Source organism: Ailuropoda melanoleuca, chromosome 13 (assembly GCF_002007445.2).
Source record: "Ailuropoda melanoleuca isolate Jingjing chromosome 13, ASM200744v2, whole genome shotgun sequence".
In the NCBI taxonomy this organism is placed as follows: domain Eukaryota; kingdom Metazoa; phylum Chordata; class Mammalia; order Carnivora; family Ursidae; genus Ailuropoda; species Ailuropoda melanoleuca.
The window spans coordinates 34,636,747-34,649,300 of record NC_048230.1 but is presented as its reverse complement, the minus strand read 5'-3'; the positions used below and the strand labels follow the sequence as shown (position 1 = coordinate 34,649,300).

General features: G+C 40.6%; 1 protein-coding gene across 2 annotated transcripts in view; it reads left to right on the top strand.

Annotated features, from left to right (window-relative positions):
- Positions 1-12,554, top strand: part of ABCA6 (ATP binding cassette subfamily A member 6) — a 70,882-nt gene that overhangs the window by 55,107 nt on the left and 3,221 nt on the right. For both annotated transcript variants that reach the window (XM_034641182.1, XM_034641181.1), the window contains exons 26-37: positions 380-496; positions 2,061-2,138; positions 3,425-3,516; positions 4,213-4,333; positions 5,590-5,707; positions 6,803-6,894; positions 7,352-7,530; positions 7,985-8,060; positions 8,134-8,228; positions 9,548-9,667; positions 10,097-10,237; positions 11,643-11,722. In XM_034641182.1, the coding sequence (XP_034497073.1) occupies positions 380-496; positions 2,061-2,138; positions 3,425-3,516; positions 4,213-4,333; positions 5,590-5,707; positions 6,803-6,894; positions 7,352-7,530; positions 7,985-8,060; positions 8,134-8,228; positions 9,548-9,667; positions 10,097-10,237; positions 11,643-11,722 (1,309 nt within the window). The remainder of the gene's footprint in view (positions 1-379; positions 497-2,060; positions 2,139-3,424; positions 3,517-4,212; positions 4,334-5,589; positions 5,708-6,802; positions 6,895-7,351; positions 7,531-7,984; positions 8,061-8,133; positions 8,229-9,547; positions 9,668-10,096; positions 10,238-11,642; positions 11,723-12,554) is intronic.

The following is a 12,554-nucleotide window of genomic DNA, read 5'->3' as shown; positions in this document are numbered from 1 at the left end:
CCTATCTGGCTTTCCATCCTGTACATTTTTTAATAGGTTTTTATACATTCACAATAGTGTTACCTTAGCATTAAAAGGTAATTTCTCTCTTTATCCTGTTGTCTTAGATTATACTTAATGTACGGTCAGAAAGTCTACCTGGTCACTTTAGCATTCACCTCAATCTCCAGATTTTTATCAAAAATTTTTCTGTTAGGTAGCTAAAGGTCATATTTAGTCTCATTAACAAAAACCCCGCACTTCCCTTCTCCCTCTGAAAGTGGTGAATCTGCATGTGGGAAAATTCTGATATATATGATGAGAACACTTACATCTTAAATATCTTCCCTAATATCAATGGATATGTCTGACATGCAATATATTTTAACTTGCCTTGTAGACCTCAATCATCATGTTTGACATTATGCTGATTCACTTCAACTTGCCTACCTTGATTTCTAGCATGGTTTTAGTTCCCTCAGCTACCATGGGTGGATTTCTAGCTTTTTTGGCACAGGTAAGAAATATTACCAACAATGTCATTAATTTTGAATACACAGCCTATTAAAGTGCTTTGCCCAAAATCTATAAAGATAGAATGCAGGCTCGTGGTTTCCTGGGGTTGGAATGGAAATGGGGATTGACCACAAATGCATATGAGGTATCTCTTTGGGGTGATGGAAATGTTATTCAGTTGAATTGTGGTGATGTTCTCCCAACTCTGTAAATTTACTAAAAATCCTTGAATTGTATACGTGAAATAAGTGAATTTTATGGCATGAAAAATTAACCTCAATAAAGCTGTTTAGAAAGCTTTGCCATATGCTCTACGCAAAACATAAGCGTTGTCAAATGCTATTCAAAACTAATGCCAGATTGAAAAATGTTTCCTAGTTCAATGGGTATTCATTATCCATTGCAAGGATAAAATCATATTCAATACCATTTACTTATTCAAAAATATATATTAAACAGTATTCTGTGTTAGACACTGTGCTGGTCATCAGGGACACCTGATGAACAAGATAGCACAATTCATCCTTTCACAGAGCTTGGTGGAGATAAAGACAGACCTCAAACAAGTCAATGCAAGAGGGCTTAAAGGATCCAAAGAAGAAGGGCAAAGTGCCAAGGGCAGGGTATAAAGCACAGCTGACACAATCTAGGGACTCGGAGAATTCTTCTGGGGTGGGGCGGGAAGCAATGCTTAAACAGAATCCTGAAGAATAGAGTCAGAATTAATTAGCAGGAGAGTGGGGCTGAAGGTAAGTATGTTCTGTAGAGAGAAGCAAAGGCATTGAAGCCTGAGAGACCAGGAGGCATTAAAGAAGGTGTGATTCAAATGGAAAGAAATGTACAATGGGATGAGCCCAAGAGCTCAGCCAGGAGCATACCGTTTAGAGCCCCACATCATCCTGGATGATACTTCAAAGAAAGTAAAGAACGCTGTCCTAACTGCTTGTGTTCTTGGGAACCTGGGAAAGCCTTCTGTCTGCAGAAGCATTTTTCCACTAATTGAACAACACTTAGATTTCTCAACTGGAAATTCATTTCTTTGCTTAAGGCATTTCTCTCCTAAGATATACGCAGACCTATGAAGTGAACTACATTAACCTGAATCTGTCATATGTTATTTAAGAGGAATGAGTTACTTTCTGAATGCATTGATTGATGAAGAAAGAATAACATGGTGGGACTCATTATTTTGCTGGGCGAGTCACCACTGGGGTAGGAAGGGGCCCTGAAAAGGCTCTTGAGGGGCGTTTAGGACAAATATTGTCAACCACTATTACTTTTCACAGTGCAGGCTCCTCTCTCTGTTATGCTTTCAGTAGACTTGAGGCAAACCTTAAACCAAAAGATTAAAGAAAAAAATCAGAAAAGAGGAACAGACATAGGTTCCCTGTTCACTGAGAGATAGTGTTGAATGGGGGGCCCCTTTCTTCTCTGCAGGGAATTGCTTGTCACCAGTGCACGCTTAATGAGGGAAATATGCAATATGTGGAATTCCATATTATTGAAATCCAAATCATAAAGCTGATGAATTTGCATTTAGCTGTTTTTCTTTTTTGTCTTTGCAGAGAGCTTATGAGCACCAACGAAAATACCCAGACCACAGATATGACCCAAGTGGAGTTGATCTTCTAGTATGCCTAATAGTAAGAAAGCCTTTCTACCTCTCCACCTTTTTTTTTTTTTTTTGATAGTTAGCATTTACCATGATAACTGTTTGGTTTATTTGATGTGTGTCAACTTTGAAAGCACTTTTAATATAGTCTCAGAATAGACTCAGAATAAGACAATTCAGACATGATTCCAAATCATGTGTTAGTTTTTATGTGTGTGAGTGGACTGTTTAGGTCCAGAGTGTAATATAAAATTAGTTTTTCATGTTTATTTATCCTGTTTATTGCCACCTCCAAATTTGAGAGAGCTTGTAAGAAATACAGGTGCAATGTATTGAAATCTTTTGAATCAAAGATAAAAAGGGCAAAGTTGAATAATAAAAATGAAAGGGAAAAATGATTATATATATATATTATATATATATTTAGGCTGAAGAAAGCTACTGTCTCTGAATACAATGTGTCCCTACTTTTCTAGGCATAGGAGCAAATATGGACAGAGGTGCCTGCCCATGTGGCATTTACATTGTGGTGGAAGGAGACAGATAATAAACTAAATAGATAATGTATATTGTGTCAGATGGGCGGTCAGGAAAAGCCTGATTGAGAAGTAAAGATCTGAGGGGGGCAAGGAGGCAAGCTACAGGGACAGCTTGGGCTAGAGCATTCCAGTAGGAAGGGCACAGGTGATGCTGGCTTGTTCCAGGGTCAACCAGGAGGCCAGTGTGGTTGTGGCCAAGTGACCAAGGGAAGAGTGGTACAAGAGAAGGTCATGGAAGTCACAGGGTAAAGTGCAGGGTAGACAGAATGGGCTACACAGAGCAGTCTGGGTCACTATAAGGACTTCAACTTTTCTTTGAGTAACCAAGGAGTCATGAGGGTTTTAAGCAAAGCAAGATGATCAGACTTAACTTTTTAAAAAAGAGTACCTCTAGTGACTGTGTTGAGAATAGATGTTTGGGGCCAGGGGGTAAGGGGAAGGAGACCAGGTAGCAGGTGTTGCAATATTATAATGAGGAATTATGATGGCCTGGACCTGGGTGAGAGCAGCACAGGCAGGGGTGAGAAGTAGTTGGGTTCTGGGTAATTGTGAAGGCAGAGCAAATAGAATTTGCTGACACACAGGATATGGATTGTGAAAAGAAAGGAGGCAGGTGGTACTGAGCTGGGTTGTCATTGTACAGCTGGGCTTCTCCCCTGATTTGTAAAAATGGCTCACATGTATTTTACCTGAAGACAAAGGCCACCAATTTAATTCAGATGTTTAAGTAATATTTGTGAACTTATGCCTATATATAACTGTTTTTCTTTGCTCCTAGCCTTACTTGCAGGCTTTGATATTTGTTTTTATCCTAAGATGCATGGAAACAAAATGTGGAAAGAAAATAATGCGAAAGGATCCTGTTTTCAGGTTGGGATAAAATTTAACTTCGAACTTAATATCATATTTTAACGTTCCTCCCTAATGGCTGCACTACTGACCTGTTAATGTGGCTTTATAATTACAACGCAAGCAGTGTGCTGATTTTCATGATGGTCCATCGATTGCTGGCTCATTGCCTGGAAATAGGACTCTCAGTCTGAGTTCTGCCACTAACCAGTGGAGGGAGGTTTTCAGTTCCTCAGAAATTGAATGAGTACTCAAATGTGCCATTTTCCCATCTAAGATGATCACACATCCTTGAACAGAGGAGATGGGATGGAATGGGTTGAGCAACCTACCATAGATCCGCGTGTTTCATAAGATGGACATTACGCAGGGGCTCTAAGGAGGGTGAACAGTGAAAGATGCTGAGGGCAAATGCCGGGTGTGATTAAGATAGGCTCAAACAGAGAAAATGTAGGTGACCTGATTTTTAAAGAAGCAGCAATAGTAGCCAGCAAATTTGCAAGGGTCAAAGTTTCTGGCTGGAAGAATGACAACAGTGAGAAGGGGATTCTTGGCAATGGGGATGGGAATGCTTGGAAAGAGCAGAAGCAGTATTCACGGGGCCATTATCATCACCAGTGTATGGACAGAAAGGATGGTAAAACCACAGAGAGGCTGATTTGGGGGATATTCTTGCTAATGAAAACTCCTATGTCCTATATTTCATTTTCTCCACAGAATTTCCCCCCAACATAGAGGCTCTCGACCTAACCCTGAAGAACTTGTTGATGAGGACGAAGATGTTAAAGCAGAAAGGCAAAGAGCAGCGACTGCCCTAAGCACCTCACATGCAGGCGAGGTAGAAAAAGAAAGCAACATGGGCGCCTGGGTGGCTCAGTCAGTTAAGCTTCTGCCTTGAGCTCAGGTCATGATCCCAGGGTCCCGGGATCGAGCCCTGCCTCGGGCTCCCTGCTCAGCGGACAGACTGCTTTTCCCTCTCCCTCTGCTCCTCCCCCCGCTCATGCTCTCTCTCTTGCTCGCTCACTCTCTCAAATAAATGAGCAAAAATCATTTAAAAATTCAAAAAAAAAGAAAAGCAGGTGACAAAGTGGATGTTAATAGAGCTATATTCAAGAACTATCAAGAATAGAGGTCGATATGCGGGTTTTCATTTTGAAAGTTTGAAGCTTGGTGTATTTTCGTAATTCTTAAATATGTAGGCGCTTCTTTGGAGTATCCTAGAAGCCAAAGGAGCACACAGACCATCATGGTTTTATTGTTCTTTAGAGAAAAACGGGGTTTGGTAAGTAGAGCTGTAATTTCAAAACCAAAAATTTCATGAGTTGGAGAATTTATGTGAGATTTGTTATAAAATGCTGAATAGGGATTAGGATTTTAAAGGTTATTCTTTTGTCTGACTTAGATGTCGTAATGTGCCCATGAGCCTAGACACTTCTGGGAGGCAGTGAGCCAGTTTCCATGAAGCTATACTGTTTTATTTTATTTTTTTAAAGATTTTATTTATTTGAGAGAGATTGAGTGGTGCACATGAGCGAGCAGAGGGGCAAAGGGTCAGGGAGAAGCAGACTCCCTGCTGAGCAGAGAGCCCGACACAGGGTTCGATCCCAGGACCCTGGCATCATGACCTGAGCCAAAGGCAGACGCTTAATCCACTGAGCCACCTAGCCACCCCTATACTTTAGAAGATACATTTAGAAGATTTAGAGATATTGTTGACATCAGCAAATGCAGGTTACATTTGAAACAAGCAATATGGATTACTGTCAGTTTAAAATATACTTCATTTTGGGGTTCCTGGCTGGCTCAGTCCATTAAGCATCTGACTCTTGATTTCAGCTCAGGTCATGATCTCAGGGGTCATGGGATCAAGCCCCATGTTGGGCTCTGCGCTCAGGAGAAAATCTGCTTCAGATTCTCTCTCTCCCTCTCTCTCTGTCTTAAAATAAATGAATAAATCGTTTTAAAAAATTTAAAAAATGAAAATAAAATATACTTTGTTTTATGACATAGAGTAAGAAAATTTCCAGTAATGAGAACATAGGAACATAAAGTCTGTGAAGGTTAAGAGGAAAATCACACTGTCCTCTATTCCAGAAGCCTGTCATAATTGCTAGCTGTCTACACAAAGCGTATGCAGGTCAGAAGAAAAGTTGCTTCTCAAAGAGGAAGAAGAAAATAGCAACAAGGAATATCTCCTTCTGTGTTAAAAAAGGTTTGGAAGACTCCCTTAATTTTATTCACCATTATTTCAGAAATACCCACTGACCATCTCTGTTACAGGCACCACTGCACTTGCTGAAGCATGCATGTGTGCACTCATTCGTTCAACATGTATTTCTTGAGCATGCCAGGGACTGCTTTGGGTTCTGGAATATAATCGTGAAAGAAATAGGAAAGTCCCTGTTCTCATGGATTTTACATCCTAAGAGAGGGTCAAAAACCAAAAATAACTTATCAAGAAATGTGTCAGGTGTCACAGAAGCAAGCTCTATGTGGAGCATTCAAATGTGTGAAAGGACATGAGTGACTTGGGGCTGCATTCACTTAGGGTTTGGGAAAACCTTTCTGGAGCAGTAACATTTAAGACAAGACCTGGGTGATGAGAAAGGTGCCCAGCTATGTGAGCACACAGAGATAAGGACACCCAAACAGAGAGAAGAGTCAGGGCAGAAGCCTTTGGAATGATTGAGGCGTGAAGGGACAGTGAATGCATCAACAGGTGGAAAGGAGGAAGTCCAAGAGGGGAGCAGGGCCAGATTGGGTCCCCACTTTGTGAAATACAGCAAAGGGTTTAGATTTTTATACCAAATTAGTGGAATGCTGCTGGAAGGTTTTTAGCTAGCCTTTTGTTACCATTGAAGTTTTGAAAAAATTAACACGTTGGCTATTGTTTGTAAATTTGGTTGGCAGACAAGAGGCTTATATATCAGTTCAGATGAAAGACGATGGTGGTTTGGATGCAGGTGGGGGAATTTGGGATGGAGAAAATGTCCCTGATTGTCCAAGTTTAGGAATCACTTAAACATGTACTCAGCACATCCGCCGTCTACTACCAAAAAGAAACTGGCACATTTTTAACTGAAAAAGTAATCTGGAAAACACAAGATTTATTGACAAGAAATCCATAAGCTTTTCTTTAATATTTCATGTAATTATAGGAGTTAGAGAACATGGTTTGACGACATGGATTACGTATGTGTTGAAAATTTCAAAATAGTACCGAGGGGTGTACATATCTCAAAAGCTTTGAAGAAATAGGTTTATGATAATTCAGTTCCCAGATTGCTAATCAGAGATTCTCTTTCAGGTGAAATTTTGGGATTGCTAGGACCCAACGGTGCTGGTAAAAGCTCATCTATTAGAATGATTTCTGGGATCACGAAGCCAACAGCTGGGGAGGTAGTAAGAAATGACACAATGATTTTCATTCCCAAGATAGACCTTTCATGATAAATGGAGGTTATAGCTTTGTAAGACTCTACATTTAGTAAATAGTTTTCTATAATAAATGTATGAATTTCTACAGTATTTATTTTAGCTTTTTAATTTTTATGTATTTATTTATCTTTTTAATTAAAAAAATTTATTGAAGTCCAATCAACATACAGCATTATATTACTTTAAGGTGTACCATGTAATGATTTCAATATTTCTATCACTTGCAATAATGTAGATTATAAAGGGTGTAATACTAAGTGAAATAAGTCAGAGAAAGACAACTACCATAAGATTTCGCTCCTATAATATTTCTTTGATGCTCAAAAAATTTAGGTATTTATGTGCTGTATGTCAGTTTCTTGAGTGTGAGATTGGAGAAAAGGCTACATGTGTTTCTAAAACTGGTTTACTTTCTTAGGTAGAACTGAAAGGATGTGGTTCAGTTTGGGGTCATCAGGGAGACAACACGGTCAACTTCCCGGGATACTGTCCTCAGGAGAACGTGCTGTGGCCCAACCTGACAGTGAGGGAACATCTGGAGGTGTTTGCCGCCATCAAAGGGCTGAGGAAAGAGGACGCCACCATTGCCATTTCACGGTAAAGAGAGGTCATGTGATTCCTTTGTGTCCAGAGGCAGGGAGGTTGATTCTCTGAAGATGAGTTCACTGATAAAGAATGGAGAGGAGAAATGATGTCTGCACCTTTTCAGAGAGTGTCAGGGTAGAGCAGGGATGGAGGGACAGGAGCTGTTTTCTGCATCCTTGATTGAGGGATCTTTAAAAAAAAAATTGCGTAAAATAATTGACATTGTTAAATGAATGAATGATCATGAATAATCATCCATTTCAGGCCCAAATTCAAAATTCTAGTTATTCTTTAGAACTTTTTATGAGACGAAAAATCTTTCCTGTTCCAAGACAAACTCTTTCTCTCTTTGATCATGAGTTTCAGAATAATAGTGCCAAGCTTCCCTCCAATGCTGTTACTCCTCCGTGGTATTACATTTTCCAAAGATTCTCTTTTGAGCTGATATTCTCCTGTTTTCCATCAGATTGGTGGATGCTTTCAAACTGCACAAACAGCTAAATGTGCGGGCGCAGAAATTACCGGAAGGAGCCACCAGAAAGGTATGTGGGATGTGTGATGTTATTCTGAGTGCTGACGTGGTGGCAGGAAATAAAGTGCTTCTCCACTTTTCAGTTGTGTTTTGTGCTGAGCATCCTGGGAGATTCGCCTGTCCTGCTTCTGGATGAGCCATCGACAGGCATGGACCCCGCAGGACAACAGCAAATGTGGTGAGCATCATCATAACCCTCAGAGCCGCGAGTAGAAACCTCATGTACGGTTGTGTTTTTAAACTGATCTTGAATGGGGCACCTGGCTGGCTCAGTCGGGAGGGCATGCAACTCTGGCTTTCAGGGTTGTGAGCTCAAGCCCCACGTTGGGTGGTTTAGCTTACTTTAAAACAAATTTTTTAACTAAAAAAAAAACTTACCTTGGAAAATCAAATCCACTCATTTCTAATTTAGTGGAAATAGTCCATGTTATTAGGAAAATAAATATTTCATAAATAGATTCTCTGATGTTGTATCATATTCATGTGGTATTAATGTTACAAAACAAAACAAAACAAAACAAAACAACCCTATAAGTATTTTGTTGGAATTTGTGGTCTTGTAATTTGGAGGTTTTTTTTTTTTAAATTATTGAGGTATATATAACTGTTTTTTTTTTTTTAGAGGCTATTAACTTACATATTTTCTCCATTTCCTTTTCTTCCCCCCTTTACCAAATCTGTCAAATTTGCTTATTCGGTTTTTCTTAATTTTTAAATTGTTTTTACTTTTCTTTCTAGTATGTACCATTTGAATTAATAAAATCATCCAATCTAATTTCATATTTGTGACTGTCCTGTAGTTTCCCTACTTCTTTAAAGAACTTTGTTGTGGAAATTTTATACAAATGTAAAGAGAACCATTTAGGAACCCAATATACCCATGACTTTATTTCAACAGTTACCCATATAAGTCACACCTTTTTTCATTTTACCTCCACCCACTTCCTTTTCTCCACTCTCCTATTAGTTTGAAGCAAATACTAGGCAGCCTGTCCTTTATTTATAAATATGTCAGTTACTTCAAAAGATAGAAAATTTTTTTAAAAAACTTAACCAAAATGGGGTGCCTGGGTAGCTCAGTCAGTTAAGCATCTGCCTTCGGCTTAGGTCATGATCCTGAGGTCCTAGGACTGAGACCCACCTCAGGCTCCCTTCTTGGTGGAGAGCCTGCTTATCCCTCTCCCTCTGTCCCTCCTCCTTGCTCATGCTCTCTCTCTCTCTCACTCGGTCTCACTCTCTTTCAAATAAATAAAATCTTTAAAAAAAAGAACAAAAAACTTAACCAAAATAACCATTAGCATACCTAAAAATATTAAACACTTTTCTTTATATTATCAAAACACCTAACCAGTATTCACATTTCTGGTTTTTAAGTAGAAATATGACTTTTAAATATGATTCATGAACTATATTTTATCTATACAATTTTCCCTCCATTTCTCTTTTTTTCTACCCTTTTTTTAACAGTGATTTTTTTTGGGGGGGGGGTCATTTCAGGCAGATGATCCAGGCATCCATAAAAAACACAGAGAAAGGGGCCCTCCTGACCACCCATTACCTGGCTGAAGCTGAGGCCGTATGTGACCGTATTGCCATCATGGTGTCTGGAAGGCTGAGGTGGGTGTCTCTCTGAAGGCCATGCTTGACCCTCAAAATGAAATTCCCTATGGGAAGAGCAAAATCACTCTGAGCACCTGTCAGCTTGCTCAGTGATGCCCTTTTCCCTACATTTGAAATTTAAGAAGAATGTAAAAAATTGGGGCACCTGGGTGGCTCAGTCGATTAAGCATCTGCCTTCAGCTCAGGTCATGATCTCGGGGTCCTGGGATCAAGACCCACATCAGGCTCCCTGCTCATTGGGGAGTCTGCTTCTCCCTCTCCCTCTGCTGCTCCCCCTGCTTGTGCTCTCTCTCTTGCTCACTCTCACTCTCTCTCAAATAAATAAATAAATAAATAAATAAATAAATAAATAAAATCTTTAAAAAAATAATGTAAAAAATTTAAGGGGCAGTATTTTTTCCAACCTGTTTTCCTTCTTGCCCATAGGTGCATCGGTTCCATCCAACACCTGAAAAACAAACTTGGCAAGGATTACATTCTAGAACTGAGAGTGAAGGAAGCTTCCCAAGTGACTTGGGTCCATGCCGAGATTCTGAAGCTTTTCCCACAGGCTGCACAGCAGGAAAGGTGAAGGCGCTTTGATTATGGAGAAACTTGTTGGCTTTACCCACTCAGTGGTTTCTTTTCTGCTCCGTGAGAACTTCAGGGTGATTTGACTTCATAACAAAAGTTAGGGACCTCAAAAACTGATTTACTGACTCTTCCAGATTATAAGAGATTTGAGAGCCAACCAGGAAGCTGTGTCCCCCCCAGGAAAGCTTGGGACACCTTACATGGGGCTACTCAGCCATCCAAGTCTGGGCTCAGAGGAGGACGTGGAAAAATTAGGGGAAAGGAACTTCTCATGCCTGGAACCCACATGGGACCACAGCTGGACCCATGGCATCCTCCACAGACCTCCTTGAAAATATTTAAAAGATGTAAATATTTACACCAATCTAAAAGATGTAACTATTTAAGGTGAATTCCCCTCTTAGAAACAAACAGCAATTATGAGATAATGAAATAGTCTCCCTGTAATGAGTTTTCATGCCTCAAAATGAAGAATAGAAAAGTGTGTGTGTATGTGTGTGTGTGTGTGTGTGTGTGTGTGTGTACACCTATATGTATGTGAGTGTTTGTGCATGTCTGTGTGTTGGGGGAGTGGGGGCCAAGGAGGTGAAGCGAGAGCTGAATTCGGAATTCCTTAGCAGGATAAGCACACCAAAGAAGCAAGTGCTATTTCCGTCTTAGCACAGTATAAATGTAATGGAATTATCGGAGGCTATGCCAGGGCAAGTAACTCAGTCCTGTCCCCACACTCTTGGTGTCACGATGTGGGTGGGAAGATCATGAGTGGTAAGGCTGAAAGGGCAGGGGCTGAGCTGAAGAGGGCCAGGCGTGGAGGTCTGGGCAGGTTTAGGGCCTCCCTGGGGCATCACACTATTTGGGAATGAGCTAAGAATGGGCATGAGGTCATCCAGCTAGAAGTGACACACAGAAGCAAGATGCCACAGATCCCCCCGGCTCCACCTCTCCTCACAGGTCGGGGAAGTTTATAGTTAAAGCCTTTTGAACCCTTCCCATCCGGTCCCTCTCTCTTAACCTCACATCTCCCTTTTCTTAGCTTTCTGGTGACAAGGATGAAATATGAGATGAATGAATCAATTGCAACCTAATTTAAACTAAGCAAAGGGATTAGTTCAGATGTCTGAACTAAGGTCAACAACAACAACAAAAGCTTTGCAGACACTGAGCATAAATGCGATTATGCTGGATTACTTCCAGAAGAATTATCTCCAATAGCCAGTCACCAAAGACATTTTAAGAGTTTTCCATCAGTCATTTTACTTACTTTATATGTAAGCCATACATTTCTTTGCATTACTTTTATTTTCGTCAAAGGAAATTGATGTTAATGTCTGTATTTATTTTGATGGTCAGTTTCTCCCCTTGAAACTCAAGGTCAAATATGACATTTTCATATTCCCAGGTATTCCACCTTCTTGGTCTATAAACTGCCTTTGGCGGATGTTTACCCTCTGTCTCAGACCTTTCGCAAATTAGAGGCAGGTAAGAGTTACCATTGTACGATGAAACTTTTGTAGCAACAGTTCGGCCTTAGGTAATAATTTCCTGGTAGTTAACTGTGTAATACATTTTAAACATATGCAAATTCTTAATGGTTTTAAGAATTCTAAGGGTAGGTAATGGTGGGATTTAAGCCCAACTGTGGTTAATCCAGTTCTCTGGAAAGAGGTTTATCTGGAAAGAGGTTTATCCCGGGAGGGCAGGGACTGAAGCTACGGAAGACACACACCTGAGCTTGGCTGGTTTTACTGTGATTTCGTAACATTAACCTCACAAAGCCCCTTAGTGGGGGGTGCACTGCCTGTGTGTGCACAGCCCTGTGTGCACCACGTGTCCTAAATTACTGCTTCACTCGTCTCTCCTTACACCTCCATCTCCTTCCTGTTTTCTCCCTCACTTGATGCCTTTGCTTTATATTTCACTAATAAAATAAAAGCCACAGAAAACTTCCCCCCATGCATCCGCTTCCCTGTGTCTGGGCCGTGGGTTCTGCCTTCCTGTTACGGTGAATGAACTGTCTGTGTCTACCGCTGAAGTCCGTCCCCTCCATCCTGCGTGACTCTTCTTGCCATTTGAAATTGTCTATTTTTTCTCTTCATCCTCATTTTTCTGCTTTCAACTGAGTCAGTCCCAGCAGCAGACCATCACGGAGTAATTTCTTACACAGCCTCGCCGCGAAGAGCTCCAAGTTCAGTGTCAGCCTCTCTCCCAGCTGGGAAACACTGGGTAAAGCTGTTGAATTCCCTGCATGTCTAGGCGATCTGTCTCTAAATGAGGGGTAATATCAGTGTCCACTTGGGCAGGGTCATTAGGA